Raw genomic sequence first — 18,522 nt, forward strand, 5'->3', positions numbered from 1 at the left:
CCCCCCCCCCCCCCACTCCCCACTCTTCTCTCTTCCTCTCCATAGTCCTTTCTATGAAGAGGGCGCTAGTGATAAAGCTGGAGCAGAGAGACGATGGTTTACATGGCCCAGGAGCCCATTATGTTGGCAACAATAGGCTGGAGGCCAGGACGTGCTTTGATTACGTAATGAGCTGAAGAACCTGCAAGTGGCTCGCTGCTCATTGAGGATGAGACAGTCGGTCAAGACACAAGCATTAGCTATACCTGGTCAGCTCAGTATGAAGCCTACCAATCTTAGCCTGAGGGAGGAATAGGAGGGGTGGTATAAATGTCCCTTAAAAGGATATGATATGACATGGATAAAAACATAAAAGGAGCATTAACTCACCGATCTGGTTTAGTGGTGCAAAAATGTGGCATTAAAAAGCTGACAAATTCAGTGAAACGGCTGCTTTGAAATGGATTTTGATGCTCACTCATCCCGACCCCACCTTCCCAAGTTAGCCATCCACTTGAGCAATCTGTAGCTAATAACCACAATATTTAGCCCATAATGAAGATCTGTCTTCATTGAGCTGGAAAAGCTGGTGCATCGCCAAGCATTTTACCTAACGGCGCAGTCCCTCATCTATGAAAGTGCCATAGAGCCCCTCAGACAATTAGGCACGGAAAAGCTTTATGACCGTTGGACTCACTCGGTGAGCGCTGCTCTCACCGCCAGCATCGCCAGGAGCGTTGGCTTGTGCAGAAAGGTAATTACGGAGACGCTCATAATGACAGAGGAAGCTTGCGTCATAACACCCACAGCCTTTTATCATAGCACTGTAATTAATTATCATTCCTCTACACTTGGATTCATTCCACTGTTCATAACGTATTCATACATTCAAGAGAAATGATAATTTCCTTCAGGAATTAATCAAAAAGAAGGAAGGACCGCTCCATGAATGATCAAAGATGGTGTTTGTCTACCTCAGCGCACCGCACAGTGGGGCAGGCTCAGGGAAAGGCAATACAGTTCTCTGAAACACTTTCCGACATCAAGACTCAGGTCAGGTCAATAATCTGCACTCTCCATAACAGGAATCATCCATCATCCATCCATTTTCTACCTTGCTCATCCTGGTCCGGGTCATGGCGAAGCTGCCGCCTTTCCCAGGTGTACACCCTCAACTGATCATCAGGCCATTGCGTCCCTGATACGCAGGGCAAGTTTACACAGCCATGTATTCACACGGCAATGGCATTTTGATCTTTGGCAATGCAAACGTTTGAGAACAGGCCTCAAACTGTAAGTTTTGGAAAATGACAGCATGACTATTTCCATGTGTGAGGGGCCGTGGCTCACAACATACATACAAGGCTCGGATGTCACAAACGGCACACAAAAAACTGCAAGGTGCGCAGAATACCTTGGTGGTACCTTGTCTTGTGAGCTTGTTTTAGACCGTGAAAAAGCTAGTTATTCAATTCACTCGTATATCAAAAATCTATTTTACTCATTGAAATGAATTGAAAAGCCATTAATCTGTTTCAGGTTCCCAAAAATACCAGCACAATTGAAGAAATATAACACTGCGTAAAATACAAACAAATTTAATCCAAGATAATGTAGACAAATAAACTGGTTTCATAAAGTATAATTAAACAGAGTCCATCACTGACTGACAATGGGAAACTTTAAGAAAAAGGAAAAAAAAAAAAAAAGTAAGCCCTCCTGGAGATGGGTTTTCGTTTGTTGTTGTAAACATTACCAACCGGATCAAGTCCCAACGGACCTCTCAGTTGCCACTGACGGACAACTGACAACGGACAACAGGCCGCGCCTGTCTCACATTTTTGTTTGTGGGACTGAATGCAAGCAGGATTGCTTCCATTTACTATCTGAAAACACTTTGTGCTTCCTGTACAGTAGGTGGCGGTATGCACCAAAGAACTGCAATATGCCAATGAACCAAGAAGAAGAAGAAGAAGGAGAAAAAGACGACAACGAGCATTTTATAGAGAGGAGTAGAAGTGTAAGCCTTTTCAATTGGATTTTAACTTTGGCCACAATGCGGAACGAGATTCTGGTTAAGGTAAGCCATTTTAAGCTTTAAATTAAAACTTTTTGGTGTTATAGGAGTTAAAACAGCTGCAGTCAGCCACCATCGTGCACCCGCTATAGTTCACGTTTCAATATATTGGCAAATGAGTGTGTGTGAAATGCGTGTCTGTATATACCGGTATACTGTGTATATATATATATATATATATATGTAACACTATAGGTAAGATCGGGCCGCCCGAATTTCGGGTCGGGCCTAAAAATGTCAATCAAGATTCTCTGCTAGACCTTAGTACAGTCTCCAGTGTGGAAGAGAAAAGATGCTTAAGTCTCTGGGAGAATGTGCGCGCTGACAGATATGTCAGGAAATGCTCTGATTTCAAGGCCGCTCCACCGGGAGTGCGTACATTTCATGAAGGTGCAAAAGTGGCAGATTTAAGTCAATGAGCAGAATATTTGCAGGCAAAAAAAAAGTGCGCAGCAGGACGCCTTTTCGGACTTTTCTGACACACGGGAGAGTATGCCCCATTGTGTGGCTAGCATCATGCACAAATTTTACAGGCATACTTGCAGGACACACTGAACAGGGGTCATTTTGTCTTGGAATCATTTACTAATTGGTTGTCATGTTAACCCATAGAGGCAGATGGCAATTCCCATTCACACCTGCTAGATAATTTAGTCTTCAAAGACCCAGAATCTGGAGCAGTTCATGCATTTGCCAAACCAGTGATAAGCATTTCACCATATCTCCTTAATGGGTAATGACAATTTTGTTCTTTTTTTGGAGAATCTAAATTTGCTTGAACAATGGAACATTAAATTGTAACCAAAAACCATGTAAGACCCACCCAGACGTCTTAACCTGAAACAACAGAAAAAAAATAAAAATAGAAATCACCGTACCTTACTGATTGTCGTGAACATATAAGGTGATGTTCAGACTGCAGGCCTTAATACTCAATTGGTGATATACAATTTTTTTAATGTAATCGTTCACATTACATATGAATTGCAACCTCTGTCTGTCTCGTGTGTGGACCAAAGTGTCATCTATGCACAGAAGAGACGTCATTCATCACAACGTAGTGGTTTTAGTAGTAAATATGGTTCAGCGTGGAGGGGCTCATCTTTTTATCATCTCGTATCTATTGAGGAGCGATGCAAGAGGAGGTAGAAATATTTTGGGAAATGAGGCAAGGCTTTTTGATCTCCTCAATTCATGGAGATGTCTACTAATGATGACGTCATATCATTGCCGAGCAGAATTAAGGAACCATCTGCATGACTGAATTACTGCTATCACCACCAACGTCGACTTTATGGGTCTTGTTTCAAGTGAGATTAGATTAAAGCCAAATATGAAGTCAATACTGTTATTCAAAACGACTTTGCAAATTTCCAGAGAATTGTCAATCTCCCTCTCAAACACTTTCTTCCGCCTGTACAGAGCACATATTTGGCTTTTGATGACACATAGGTGGGATACATGTGACGTGTCCATTCATATTCAGGTCGCATTCCAAAAAATCTGATTTGTGTCACATTTTAAAATGACACAGGTCAGATGTGAATAAAATGGGCGGCATTTTTCACAGCCCCGCTTTGTCTAGCGGAGATGTCGGCGCTGTTTGACATTCTGCATTGGTGCAGCTGGATGGATGGCTGCTGGAGCTGAGGATGAGGAGAGAAGAGCGTCGGCATGGAGCGCAGATGCGAATATAGAGTCGGCGCTTGGAATTGAAGCGGAGAAGTGAACCAATTTCTTTTTTTTTTCACTGGACTCTACAGCATCTTGTTTCCTTGCAGATGCGAATATAGAGTCGGCGCTTAGAATTGAAGCGGAGAAGTGAACCAATCTCTTTTTTTTCACTGGACTCTACAGCATCTTGTTTCCTTTCAAACTTAGCTTGTAGCAGACGTCTGCACATTTTGAACATAACCTCACTGATCCGCTGGTGAAAGGACACTTTGAGTCTCTCCTCTTTCATCTAGAACTGCTTCAACAAGCAAAGGGTATGCAGGAATTGTGATTAGGATTGTATGACTGTCCGCGTCTTATGTTATGTGTTGTGTTATCTTACCGTATTTTGTTATTTTATGTTAAGTGTTCTGTAAAGCACTTTGTTACAGCTGCAGCTGTTGTGCTATATAAATAAAGATGTATTGTATTGTATTGTATTGCATTTGACCTCAACGGTTTTTAGACACGAGTGATAAACAAACACACAGTTGGTACACACATTTATAATTCTTGTTGGGGGAGAGATGGCCTTTCTCTTCCTCCGCGCGTCCGTTAATTTCAGATGGTGAGGATGTTGGCTATCCAAATACAGGCTGGAGAGGATGAACAGTACCTTCAAAGGTTTTATTTGCAGAATATTCCGGGCAACCATGGTTTACAGACAATGGCTGCAGATCACGAGTGCGAATGTACAAGGGATTCACAACATATTTATATGATCAGAAGGGCGATACCGAAACTTATGGTGTGGCATTGGAACTTTAGTTTCTCCTAAACCGATTCTTAGCTTGTATCAACTGCTGCATTCCGATGGCCTGTGCGTCTCCACAAGGTCTCCAGTAAGGAGTATACCAATATTAACTGATGATTGCTTCAAGGACGCAAAGTTTTGCTGCAGGCATGGGAAAGTTATACAGCATGACTAAATATGGGCAGAAGACACAGTTCATTCTTCCTTAATTAGAATGATCAAACCTATGGTAAACAATCGCTAGACTCAATATGATTACGATATCTGCTGACCAGGGTCGTTTTTCCACACCGTTGTCTGACAAAGTCTAACAGCACAAAATGTCTGAAACAAAGTTTGGCTGAGCTATTTTTCCTTTTTCCAACCACAACCTTAAGTTGGACATAGAAGTCACTTAGGAAAGTTGTTAAGTGGCTCTTGTGGAACACAAACAACAACAAAACACGGGAAAACGTTGATCCCCTCCCACCACCAGTCATTCCCCAATCCCGGGGGAAGAAACGGCACAGTTAGACTCATCAACAGGTGTCCACCAACCCCCACCACTGGTCGCAGAGTTTTAATTGGGCTTTGAGGTTTTTTTTAATGGTTACTCAGCTCCAGTGTACCTTGCTGGTAGATAATGAGGGCCAATAATGATTCCTGAGCTTGAGGGGTTAATGGTATGTAACCAATAGATCTGCTAATTACATGTTACAAACTATTTTTCAGACTCTCCATCTGCACAACCCTCACAGTGAGCTCAAAATTACTCCGCATAGATTATCACTATAAAGCAAGTTTCCGTAATGACGGGTTCATATACATATTTCTTAGCGTGCCAAACGCCATCAACGGGAACCGGGGGAAAATGAAACACTTGTTAATGTGGAGGTGATATTCACATTGTTGGCCTCCCAGAAAAAAAACATGTAAAATAATCGAAATCAACATATGAGAAATGTGTGATTGTTCTGTTTCTACTCCTAACAAAGGCGTTTTCTGAGGAGCGTTTACACTCTAAAGCGAGAGCGAGGTGTAAATTGCATTGAGAAGCCAACACGTTCTTGGTGAGTCTCGGGTGAGAAAGTTCTTTGTGCGTTCAGACGGAAAGTTGTCAACATCAAGGCGTCCAGCAGGCTCAACTCTCCCACCATCAGTTATTTGGGGAATACAGTAATCACGCAGCCGTCAAATGCACGCAGAAGACGAGAGAGACAAGCACCATGTACTCTTCTTCTCCGTAAATTTTTATTAAACTTACCTTAATTATAAAACCGTGTTCATTATAAATCCAAAAACGCCGGCCTCTGAGGGCCCTGTGGATTAATAAGGACAGCGGTGTATTTTAAGCCGTAAACTCAGCTCCTCACTGTCCTTAATCTCCTTCCTACTTCACAAGGCCAAATTAACACCTCTCCTCAGCTCTGACGGGACCTCATTAGCCAACTTCCAGGGAAAGAAAGAACAGCAGAACGAAAAGAGGAGAAAAAGGAGGGAAGCGACCAATGACAGTCACCAGCTCTGGGATTAACCCTTTCTCCTCCTCCACAGAACTCCACAGAAAAACTAGGTCGGGTTTCTAATCAGTCGCCTGGTTAGCGATAATTAGACGGCGAGATTGGACGAGAGCAGAGAGAGAAAGTGGGTGGGGAACACTGAAATGAATAAGAAAAGAGAGAAACCTGTCATGTCGCAAACACTTCAAAGGGGTTGACTTTTCCTTTAGAAGTGGCATGATGAGGGTCCAAGTACCACGAGGCGTTCCTCTGGGCCTCCCAAACTGGGATGCATTGAAGGCTGGAGGGTGTAGAAGCCGGGACCCAGTTCTAGATTCGTTTTCGCAAACACTCCAGGACTTTTATGTCCTGCACCACCTGTATGGTGCAGCTGCGGGGGAGCATCAGCCTGTCCCAAAGCACAGAGCCAAACAAGCCATCCAGCTCCACCCTGTCGACGCACTCTGCCCCTGCAGCAGCAGGTCGAGGTCCCTGGGCTCACGCTGAGGTCGCAGACTACCGCTGGGTAAAGTTCACAAGCTTCTGCAAGCTGTTTGACATTCCCACTACGGTCAAAGTGTATCAGACAACACTAGAGGATTCTATTATTATGGTAGCGGAGAAGCTTATGACACCTCACAATCAAAATAACAGCTGAAGCTGCCTCTGTCAACAAGCAGAATAGAAGACAGTGAAAGTTAAACGGGAGGTAGAAAGGCACCGAGACAGGCCTGCAGCGAAAAAGCAAAAAAACCAAATAAGTAAAATAAAATAAATAAAAAGGTGAGGGTGTGCAGGGGAATCATGGCTTATTATCAGTCTATTTTATCTATGGAACACCACTAGGCTCCCAGTTGTCAGACATCAATAGTGCTTAAATTAATCCTATGGGTTCCCGTTTGCACAATAAAGATATGGAAGGCAGCTTCTGATATTTGTGCAACTTTACAATTGGGGTAATTGAATTAGCGCACAAATCAGCCACCATTGCGGCATACAGTATTGAACGTGGTAGCTGTTGCCGGGGAACCTGGCTGCTCAGACAGAACCAATTATAAAGAATTCAAAAGAAGCTGCCAATAATCACTTCCAAGAGAGGTGAACGATCCACACAGAATGCTGTCATGTTTACCGTTGATGGGGGGGTGTTCAGGTTAGCAACCAGCTGGAGTTTGCAGGGTAGAGAAACACTGGAAACATATTTGTGGTATCATTTCCATAAGTGTCTGCTTTGCGGACCATAACGCAGCACGCAAATGTGATTTATGACCTTGGTTTAATGGCTGGAGCAGAGACACGGTAGGTATCAGATGACTTTTTCAATATGGCACCGCCAGACAGGGGGCACAGTGAATGCACCATCACAACAGGAAATGAGGGCTTGTCTCGGGAAGAAAATATGAGAAGCAAGATATCTGATCATCTAATGGCAGATAGATGCTACTTCACTTTGACAGAAAAGGCATCAGTCAATAAGCACCCAATGAGCAGGAACATGAAAAGTATGGCATGGATTTCTCCATCCTATCTATTAAATCATTCCATCTAGAGAGAAGCACAGTGGTCTCGGCGCTGACGGTATTCAGTGGAGATTTTCCAGAAAAAAAAAAAAACGTGCATTTTAAAAAAAATCTGAACAACTGTTTTGTGAAATGGTTTGACTCACCTGGGCTTGGAAACTCTTGAGAACTGGTGCCACCATCTCCCGGACTTCCTATGAGCAGAGATAAATAGAAGACTTTGCATCATAGTTTATTGGTTGTTCTCTATATTTGCCCTCACTACATCACGCGTGGTGTGTGTCTTTGTGGCTAAACCTGCAGGGTTTCTGCAGACATGTTTCAAAAGTGGGGCTTTCCAGTAGCTTGCGTTAAAAGCTCAGGATCCAGACTGGGTGAGCTCCCACAACCCCAGGTAAGGGGATTGGGCTGCCAGCGATGACAGCATGATCCTGTCCTAAACGGCTGTATTTTACTGATGAGATTACAGCGCTACACTGCGTATTTCGGCTGGGAAAAGGGCACGCTGCCGAGTGGAGTCACAGCATACGGCTTGCAAGATCCATTTATTAAAAATAAGGAATATTTCCTTTTGATTTCAGCCTGGATTTCACAGAATGATCAGAGAATTCTTTTTTTTTTTTTTTTAATCTTGACAGTGTTACCAAGGGAGATGCTTTCTGGTGTCATTATTAAAGTCAAATTTATCACATCTTATTGCCATAATACACTACAAAATAGAAGTGAACGTTGAATGTGACCTTCCGCAGCTTTCATTGCATTTATGCATAAAACAAATGCAGCTCACATGTACATAAAAAACACACACACACACTTCCTTTGTTCTTTGTATAAATGTCAGTACCGCCTGGTAGAAGTCATGATTGTAGCCCTGGTATCGGAGGGCAATATAGGAGTTGGCTTCACCATCAGGGCTTACACGTATCCCCAAGGTGCCAATCTATACTGTACTAATGCAGTTTTTATAAAAGAAAAACTCTCTGGACAAAAGAGTCTGAGTTGCACTGACATCTAATTTTGTGCGTTTGTGTGAGTGTGTTTGTGTGTATCTCACCTCAGGTACATTTCTCCTGAACTCCCTGTTCAGTTCTAGCAGATGCTTATGAGAATGTTCACTCTCCTCTTGTCGCCCCGCCAGCTCAGATGCCACAGAGTTTAGCTCCCTCTGCAAACAGACAAAAGAACAGCGCCGAGGTGAGCGAAACAAAGTGGAAAGAGAAGACAATTCAACCCGTCAAGCCTCGTCCAATAAAGAGCGTGCATAAATCTGCAATGCAATATCAAAAGAGAGTTAATATTACTATTGTAATAATGATCATATAGCACTATGAATACTTACAGGCAGCCCTTGCCCATAAATAATTAACCGAAATAAATCCAATGCCTACAGTAGCACAAGGCCTTTTAGATAATCAGTATTTGAAATAATCAATATACTTGCAACCACTACAGAGCAAAAGCCAGTGAGGGGCTCGGCGGAAAAGAGGGGTTGGGTGGTGGTGGTGTCGTGTTTGTGGGTGTGTGTGCGTCTGTGTTGGGGGCGTAGAGTCATGTGTAAAAACCCAATAACCTGACAAATACCCTTATCAAGAAATAAATCTTACTCTTCAACTGAAGGACTGTTTCAAAGCCCAACCAAGCCCTACTTTAGACAGTCCACCAATATGCTACCGCAACGCAAATACCAATACAAAATGCTCAATTCTATGTCAGATCTATTTTCATCTCTTACCCACCAATCTTTATATTGGTTGGGAACAGATTTTCAATAGCCGGTAGCCACTCCCTTTTGCTTTGCCAACTTAGCCTTTAGCTACAACTGCCCTTGCAATAGATATTTCATTATTGTCTCTGCACATCGCTTGTGTACATGTCAGTGTTATAGGAAATGAGCGCTCTACCCAGGCTACATGTCTGATCCACTATTTGGAGCTGTCTGTGCAGCAGGCCCTTCATCAGAACCTTGCATTCATCCTGGACTCGGCTGCCCCACACGCCATGCGCAAATCCAATATTATCGATCAGTCATCCAATTCCAGGCTCTTTCAGCAAAGTACAAAAAAAAAAAAAGGCGAATCTAAAGTCTACTCCCCTATACTGAGTATCGACTGAACAGACAGCTGTATGTTCACCTTCATTTTTAACTGTGATTCATTAGAACTGATGATGAACTTTTCTTGTTACTATGGGGGTGCAATTGGAAAGTGGAGTAAGGGATTCTATTAACTTTAAATTTATATATGAAGCCAGGATAATAAATTGACTGTATTTTAATTAATAAATCCGCAGTCTTACTTAAAGGCAATTTAATAAATCATCACACAAGGAAAAAGAGAAGAAAAGGACGGGATGAGACTTGAACCTCAGCAGCCTCGTGGGATAGGAGCAGACTGTCGGTCAGCGCTGTTAATTGAAGGGCTACTGGTTCAAGTCCCTGGACTGACAAGTCACTGAGCAACTTGGAGGACTTCAATATCACACGACTGCTTTTAACTTAAGTTGTCACAACTTGTCAAGCGAGTTTTTGGAGGCCTCTAGCGACTGCTGCGACTGCGTACAATGCCATTTTGTGGATTTTTTTTTTTGCATTTCGTACGAAAAAGGACCACTGTTGTGCATGATGTCACACGTGACTTTACAAGAGCAAATTTCAGTGAGAAGAAGTAGGAAGCCAAGAAGAAGACAAAAGACAGCATAAAGTGGACTGTGTGTGACATCGGAGGCTCGAATGGACATGCTTCAAATGCATGATTTTGGCCATTACTGGAAAGTTGAATCGTAGCTACAGTAAAAGTGACCAAGGCCATAAAGTATAAGAGAACAAGATTTTTATAAGTTTCTGGTAAGTTACTACACCCCATCTGGGATGAGCTTGCCTGAAGATTAGCGAGTCTTTCAGAAAGTAGCCAACCTTCTCTGGATTCCACTGGACCCAGACCAACTAATCTTGCCAAATGTAAATTTCTCAGGAAGTGACTGAGTGGATTTTACAAGCACTTTAGATCGAACAGTGAGATGATTTCAGTCCGCCAGTGCTTCAGTGGCCTCATAAGAATATTAGTGGCTTCGCCATTTGATAGATAATGATGAATAGTTACACTTTATGGTCAAAAAGTGCAATGACGATACTATGGCTGTTTGGCAAGCTGCCTGTAGTTTTTGTAGATCATTAGAAAGTAAAGGAGCCGGTATAACAACCCATCAAATGAAACTTCTGAGTTTTTGTAAAGAAGTAAGAAGCAGAACTGTTGCTTGATCTACTTTCTGTTGAAGAGAGCAGTCTAGGTCAGGAATGGCAGAGGAAATGTCCAACAATAGATAGTACAGCAATTAGATGATATTCTGCATCTTGCCTTATACTGTTTTAATTAAAATAATCCTTTATTATGACATTTCTTTGTTGGTCCCAATAGAGGGGATTATAGAAATGATGGTCCTTGTGATGATAAGAAGTTCAGATAATGGATGGATGAATGATAAAAAACATAAATAAATAATGTGTTACGGTCAAATTTGCTGCCACCCGGAGACAGCATTCCCGCGATCCCACCGAGGATAAGCAATTTGGGAAAATGAATGAATGAATGAATGATAAAGGGGCAAATTAATTTTATAATTTTTGAGCATTCAGACTCTGTGCAACAAAATGACTCCTTTAGTATCAATCTGTCCAGTACATTTCATTCATTGTCCAGGATTATTGGCATTTACAAGTAACAATGATTAACGGCACTCTTCCCAATGTTGTGGTGCATCACAAAAATAATCCAAAGTGAACGGCAAGTATCAGAAAAGCCAAACCTTGAAAACATCTTTTAACATGATTTCATAGGCCGTTTAGATGTGCTGCATTGACAGCACAAGTGTTCCTGTAAATATGTTGGGACATTATTAAGACCTGATGGTGAGAAATAACTCTAATATAAAAATAACAATAATAACATGAATAATAATAATAATAATAACTTTCAAGTGACCAAAGGCACTTGAACATGATGTTAATATTGATTGTAAATATTTTGTCCCTCGGCTCTCACCCCTGATCACGATCCCTTACACTCTGTGAGAAATTGCAGAATTTGTCACGAGCCTGTGTTAAGCAATAATGGGTTTCAATCGAACAAAATAGTTTGAAAAGACACACGCATGCTTCCAATTGTCTTTCAGGATGAAAAATGAATTCAACGGGCCATAAAATTATGAGTTTCTCTTTAATCATTTGACAGGTTTTAAAAAGGGCATGAGGGACCGAATTTTGAGTGTGTGGCAGTTGGGTCAATACAGAGATCCTGTCATTAAGCTTGTGCCAGTCAAACATCCAGCCATAATTGATGAATGTCCCCCTGGGAGAGGAGAAGCTGTCATCAGGGCTGAAGGGACAGCAAAGAGGCAATTTTTGCATGGATTCAAGTACTTGTGTCCTCGAGTCAATCTGTGAGAGATCGCTCAGTCACTTCTGACTCTGAAACAAAGACCAGGAAGCTTGAAGCTTATTGGCTTTAGTCAGATAGACCTGTTGCTCACTGGAAGTACGGAAACGGGCTTGAAGAGCAATGTGTCGCTGCATGCCATGTTGTAAGTTGAACCATCAGTCATGTGTCCTTTGCCTTCAAATGGAAGGGAAGCGTGTTTCTCGCAGACACTATTCAAAATAGATTTGCCTAGATTTCAATTTTGACCTTCTTTGAAATATATGTTTCAAAATTGAATTTTTGAAGATATGTTTTCAAATGTTTTGATTATGTTTCAATCAATTTCACACTGTTCAACAAGGTGATAGTGAGAAAAATAAGGAATATTTACTATAAGGTCAAGCTCATTGTTGTTGGGTTGTCGTTTTTTTCTTGGTGATCACTTGTTTTTTGTTTCTATTTAAAAAAAATGATTGTCATTTAAAACTGAAATGTTATGATAGTCCCAATTATTAAATTATTTAGCCGCAGGAATCCTCAGTTCCACGATCATGGAATTTGTCGCGGATTTCAAAGCTTTCCAAGGACTTAAAAGAAGTCCGTATTGGAAGGTGGCTCGGTACTGTTCATAGTCGCTCTCATTTTTTACAGCTTATGCATTGTTTTTCCCGGCTCCTTGTGACCAGGGGTTTTGTTTGTACTTTGTCAGTGCGCTTTTCTATAAAGAAATATTTTTGTTGTTGCATTTTGTTTGAGCCTGCTTTTTTGGGATCCAAAAACATTATTCGATTTGGTTCAGAACCTAACAAGGGCTAAAGGATTTCTTCTCCCACAGCTTTTGGTCTCACATATACACTATGGCAGCACATTATCACCACAGGTTGTGTTTCGTAGATCTGATCAGTGACGTCATTGATAGATCGTGCAAATTATGACAGAGTTGATGCATGAAATGCAAACGTCAACCAATTTCGATCAGATCGGTATAAAGTCTAATTGATGGGGCACCTCCTATATGAACGATCAGGCTCGAAGGATTATGACGTCAGAAAATCAAGTCAAGTGTAAGAGGTTTCACCTGGTATGATGGATATAGGTTTTGTCTCAGGTAATGATCTAATTTTAAAACAGGCAGAGGGGATAGTACATTTTTCTGCAAGTGGAAGAGTTTTAGGCAAACTATGTGATTCACTAATGAATTGCATAGAGGGGGGTTGACATTGATTCATTAAAGTAGGTTCGCCTTGATTACATCTGTAGTAGTAAGCTTTTTGGGAGCATCTCACAGAGACAAAGCATAGTGGAAAATGTTGACAAGTGAGGAAAAAAAAAATTCCACCAAGGTATTGCGCTGAGGTGGGCTAAGTTAAAATCACTATTGTACGCATGGCTTGGACAGCACAAATTAAAGACAGAAAAAGGAGAGGAGGAGGAGGAGGAGGAGGAGGAGGAGAAGAGAAAACGCAGATGTGGTATTATTTTTCTTTTTGTATCCCATCTAATTGCAATCATAGGCAGATGTTGGAAAGTGTGACAGCATCAGCAGAATTGCTGCTGAGAGCACAGAATCTTTGTCTAAAAATAATCAGACATTCTGTGTGCTGCTGTTTGTTATAATGGTAATCGATGCTGGAGGCTTTGAATTCCATCAATTTATAGATCCACTCTGTTCTGCCTGGTGACTGTACTGCTTCACAACCCCCACCGCACCGAGACCGAACACACAAACACACGCACACAACTGCATGTAAGGTCTCGCACAAAATAGTGGCTAGGCCCGCTGTCTCCGCATGTGCACAGACGTGTGCTGGCATCTGCACATGCAGCTGAGGAGCGCGGGGAAGGTTTGCGATTGAGATAAATGTACTTTCCTTTCATATGAGCCTTATCGCTACCCCATCCTCTGTCAAAGACAAGATTGTCCATAGCCGCCCAAGATTAGCCGTGCATCTCAGACGCCAATTTTAGAAGCGGGACTGATCAATAAATCAAATTGCCACAATCAATGGGCCCAATCATTGCAGTCTAGCCTGGCCGCAACATTATCACAGGCAAATGCACCACCCCGCCACCCCACCCCAGGCATTGGGATAGCGGGTGGGAGGGGGACAGAGTTTTGGGTTGCTGTCGGGGCTTTGTGAAAAAGTCCATACATTTGTGGCTGTATGACAGAGCCATAATTAACTCTTATCAGTCCTTTAGATGCACACCCATTTTGAAAAATTGGTCAACTGTGTGACTGTGTGTGTGTGCGTGTGTGTGTACGAGTGTGTTCAGAGAGGAGGAGCCACTGACCTCCATGACCTGGTGCTCACAACACGAGCTGAGCATGCGGCTTCCGATAGGGAAGGACTGGGGCGCTGCTATCACCTGGCATCTCCCTCCATCTGTTTAGCCCAGACTGCTGTTCCTCCAATTTCAATCTCTGCCAATTTGGCTCGAGCTGCTCCAATTCACACGACCATCGCATGAGCACACATCGCAAATCTTGCATTAACACTCCTTTTCTGCTCTTGAGCAGAGACACCAACATAAATCCATAGATCTCCAGCCAGAATTAAAAGACTCGGGGGAGGGTTCCCCTGAAGACCAAGCTCCCGTCATGCGACACACCACACCTACTGTAGGTCAAAACACTCTTGACCTAGCTTCTATTTCCAGCGCCAATAAAACGTTGTCATTAACAAGCAATGACTTTGAGGTGTTTCACAAGCTTTGACATTTGCATGAACAATAGGCATGTGGCATTTGTTCTCTCACGCGTGCACCCTGTACCCTGATGACATGATAAGCTGTCCACTGCAGTAACCGCTGTCCCTGGAACACTTAAAAGCGTCTTCCACCGCCAGTCATCAATTTTTTTTGAGCGGAGCGTGTCAGCCGTGCGTCGGGTGGTCAGACCGCATGGCGTGGCATGGTGGACGTGTACGTGGTCTCTCCTTTTTGAATCCATTTTTTTTATTTTCTTGCCAAATTATCCCAGTGTTCGTAAAATTTGTTCAAAATTTCAATCAAAGAATTCTAACACACAAAAAAAAATTCATTGTCCTTATTTTTTCTGCTAAAGTTTACGAACATGCTTTCTCGCAAGATGCTGACCATACACAAGTTTGCAAGACTATTATTGCCAACGCACACTCTTTCACAAATTGCCCACTGTGTGGCAGAAACACTGACTCACACGCAGGTGGTGGAGACTTACCTCCCCAATATTTGTTTACCTTTCATTCTGACACCGCTGGAAAATCAAGGCCGGTATATCTGACAAATCATCCAAAGCAATTAGTCCCCTCTCTGTCAGACTGTCTTCAAACAGCATGCTAAATTTTCCAAGGAAAGAAATGTGTATGAGCGTTCTGATCATCAGCAAAAGGTGTGACCAGTGTTGTCAGCCGTGATTCGTCATACGCTGCTTCATTTAAGAGAGTTTTTGGCACCCGAGGCAGCAGAGGACAGCCTACTTGTCAACACATCTCTCGTTTAAATTCCCCAAAAATGCTTCCTTGATTCACATGCATATGATCATTTCTTACAACTCACCAATACGGGATGCGGTAAAAACACCATTAATAATTGTGTAGTCTAATCTTCCCCTTTTTAAGAGGAGGCAAATATATGACAGAATCCTCTGCCTGTTCTGAATCTAATGAATACTGTAACTACATCCAAATGTCCTTCATCAAGAAATTGTGTGTGTGCGATCCAATACTGACACGAATACTCCGAATGAAGGGGCCCAGTCGACCAACTTAGTTATCTTCATTAGGGCAGAGCAATGTTCTTGCTCCTTTTGCGAGTCTGTGGTTACAGTCAGCATGGCTGTTGTCATTGTGCGGTACATTCTCACTTATTAGTAACACAGTATTAGGATACCAGCCATCTCGTTACCTCTGCGACCCGCGTACTACACGCATAATTTTCCCGCCAGACGCACAGTTCCAAATAATGTGTGTTTTTGGGACGCAAGGAAATTTCTTAGTTTAAAAAAAAAACAACAACAACAACAAAGAAACTACAGTAAATCTTTTTTTTTCCAGCAACGAACGCAGTTTGAATCGCCGCCATTGTTGTTTTGATCTCGCGTTAAGTAATCTAGCGTGACGAGATTTCCGTTCCCGCGAGACGAGATTGGCGAGATCGGCCTTCGCTTCGTGGAAAGCAGACGATTGCCAAGTTGTGTAACGTGAAAACAAGTGTTCCGAACAAGTGTTGCGAAAGTTTATTGCGGAGATATGAACTCAAAGACTGAACCATGGGATGAGATAAAAAACAATTTCTCAGCAAATCTTGTATGCCTGAATTATTAAAATTGTTGCAGCATTTGTTTATGAGAAATAAACCTATTATCAATGTATATTGTTGTTCTTTGTGTTATTATCATATGCAATTCAGTAAGTAGACCATTTCAGAATTTGAAATTTGGGACTCTCTAAATGCATAATGGGACTCATACTTTTCTGATCAGCGAGTCCCTGGGACTTGCAGGGCTCAAACTGTAAAATTATCACTGGGATACATTAGCACAGTGGTGTCAAACATACGGCCGGCGGGCCGGATCCGGCCCGCAAAGGAGTTTAATACGCTTAACTCAGTTGGAGACATGAAGTTGTGAAAGACCGACAGGAAACACAAACTGGATACACAATAAAACTGGCAGCTTGAGAGGGCAGTTGAAAAGAAAGTATGCTGATGTTGCTCAACTTGAACAATTAAATGAAAGACACGTTTTATTTTCCATTTTCCTTTTAAAGAGGGGCACAATAAATTGTTGATGGTTTCTTTTTAAAACTCCACCAATCAGGTCAGTTGAGAAGAGAGGCAGGAGGCTCTGTCAATGCACTTGCCACTGCGATGGCCCACTTTCACCAGAAACGGTGAGCTGGAGCAATGCAACACACAGCTAACCTGCAATTGTTTATTCTTTCTTAAGAAATGTCAATCTGTTCACTCTCAGGTGTGCTGCTCTTCCTCTTGTTTTTGTTGTTTTCTCCCCGGTACTCTTCTCGGTTTTCCCCTGTCGATTGCAGCGAGATCAAAGCTCCACTGCTGGAAGAATCTGAATATTTCAGGTATGGAGAGGCGGCCACGTTTCATACCACCTGTGTAGCGCCGAGAGAGGTCCCTCCTCTCACTCAGACTCGGTTATAGGGCCCTTGGGGCCCGGCGACATAAAACCGAGGCCACCTGGCTGAGAGAGAGAGAGAGAGAGAGAGAGAGAGAGAGAGAGAGAGAGAGCGCGAGAGAGAGAGAGAGAGAGAGAGAGAGAGAGAGAGAGGGAATGCTACTTTACCTGGCTTCTCTCTGAGGTGCTTTCATTTTACAGCATTTGAACCAAAAATAAAAATGAATCTAAATAGAGCGGTGAGAGTGGGAATAAAACTAGTGATGACAACAAGCAGCTCGGCGCTTTGAGTCCTGTCACAAAGGCTCCAAGATCTGTACCAGTGCAGCGGAATGGGAGCAGACACTTAAAAGGGCAGTTTATACATGAATCATTTTGGAATGTGCCCTGTTCTGTGGCATCGGGTAGCGTTGTAAATTCAAAAAGGGAGTCTGGTCAAGGGAATATGTTATAATATTCTACACAGCGTGCAGTAAAGGTTTGCAAAAATAATATCTAACCAGGCCAGGACTCTTCCCGCGTATGTAAACAAAGGCCGATTTGTGTGATGCGCTATCCTTGACGGGCCAAGTACCTTGGCGGATGTGCAAATGCACCGTGTTTATGTGTACATTTAAAAGACAAGGAGAGAGGATGCATACATACGTGTGATGGAGGGAGGGGGTGTCTTTGTTACTGGGGCACGTTCCACACTACCGATTCGTAGCTTTGTCTCTCAAAAGGGCCGTTAAGTCTTTACAGCAAATTCCTTACATTCATCTGTGTCAGGGCACTCGGCGCACATTAGGCGTTTACACAAGAGGAAACAAAATCTATTTGATGCTACACTGCCCGCGCATTCACAACCCTCCTCCTCGTGCTGGAGCTTCTGTGTTTAACTTTCATTTCATATTCCGAACAGGCAGGCGGACAGGCAAGCGGGTGGAGAGATTGGACTCCATCTTACTGTAAATCAGCATTTAAACACTCGCCTAAATGTAATCTGGGAAGAGTCAACAAGCAGCCTCGCTTACACTGCTCAAGACATTTGTTTTGATTCACTCTGGAACATGCCATTGATTTTTGTTATTCCACCTACTGATATATGCAAACGGTAGACCAGAAAAGTCACACTTCATCTTTTTGTCCCCGACTGCTGCTGCACCCCATCTTTTACTCTCAGCGGTGCTTATGAGAACAAGTGGAGGTTAATCTGGAGCAGGTCATTGCCAGTCGGCTCATTGGAAATGTCAGCAGGGACACGCAGGCATTTCTTAATACCACACTAAACCAACAAGGGTGACGGCACCAAGATGGATGACTGACGAGGAGGTGTCCTTCCCCCACCTCTCACCACAATCACCCACCTAGCCCGCTGCAGAAAACCGTATCAATCAATCGATTTATCGCCATAAATCAAGCCGGGCTTTGATTGTATCAGCAAGTCGTGCGATCAATCAATTAGTCGAGACCGAGCAGCCCAATTTG

At 42.7% G+C, this 18,522-nt stretch overlaps 1 protein-coding gene across 2 annotated transcripts in view; it reads right to left on the bottom strand.

The window, feature by feature from the left end:
• The window catches only part of cux2b (cut-like homeobox 2b), a 111,910-nt gene that overhangs the window by 59,628 nt on the left and 33,760 nt on the right, over nt 1-18,522 (bottom strand). For both annotated transcript variants that reach the window (XM_019885163.1, XM_019885164.1), the window contains exons 2-3: nt 8,576-8,686; nt 7,668-7,715 (exon numbers count right to left, since the gene is read on the bottom strand). In XM_019885163.1, the coding sequence (XP_019740722.1) occupies nt 7,668-7,715; nt 8,576-8,686 (159 nt within the window). The remainder of the gene's footprint in view (nt 1-7,667; nt 7,716-8,575; nt 8,687-18,522) is intronic.

Source organism: Hippocampus comes, unplaced genomic scaffold (assembly GCF_001891065.2).
Source record: "Hippocampus comes isolate QL1 unplaced genomic scaffold, H_comes_QL1_v1.1 scaffold45, whole genome shotgun sequence".
Taxonomy (NCBI): domain Eukaryota; kingdom Metazoa; phylum Chordata; class Actinopteri; order Syngnathiformes; family Syngnathidae; genus Hippocampus; species Hippocampus comes.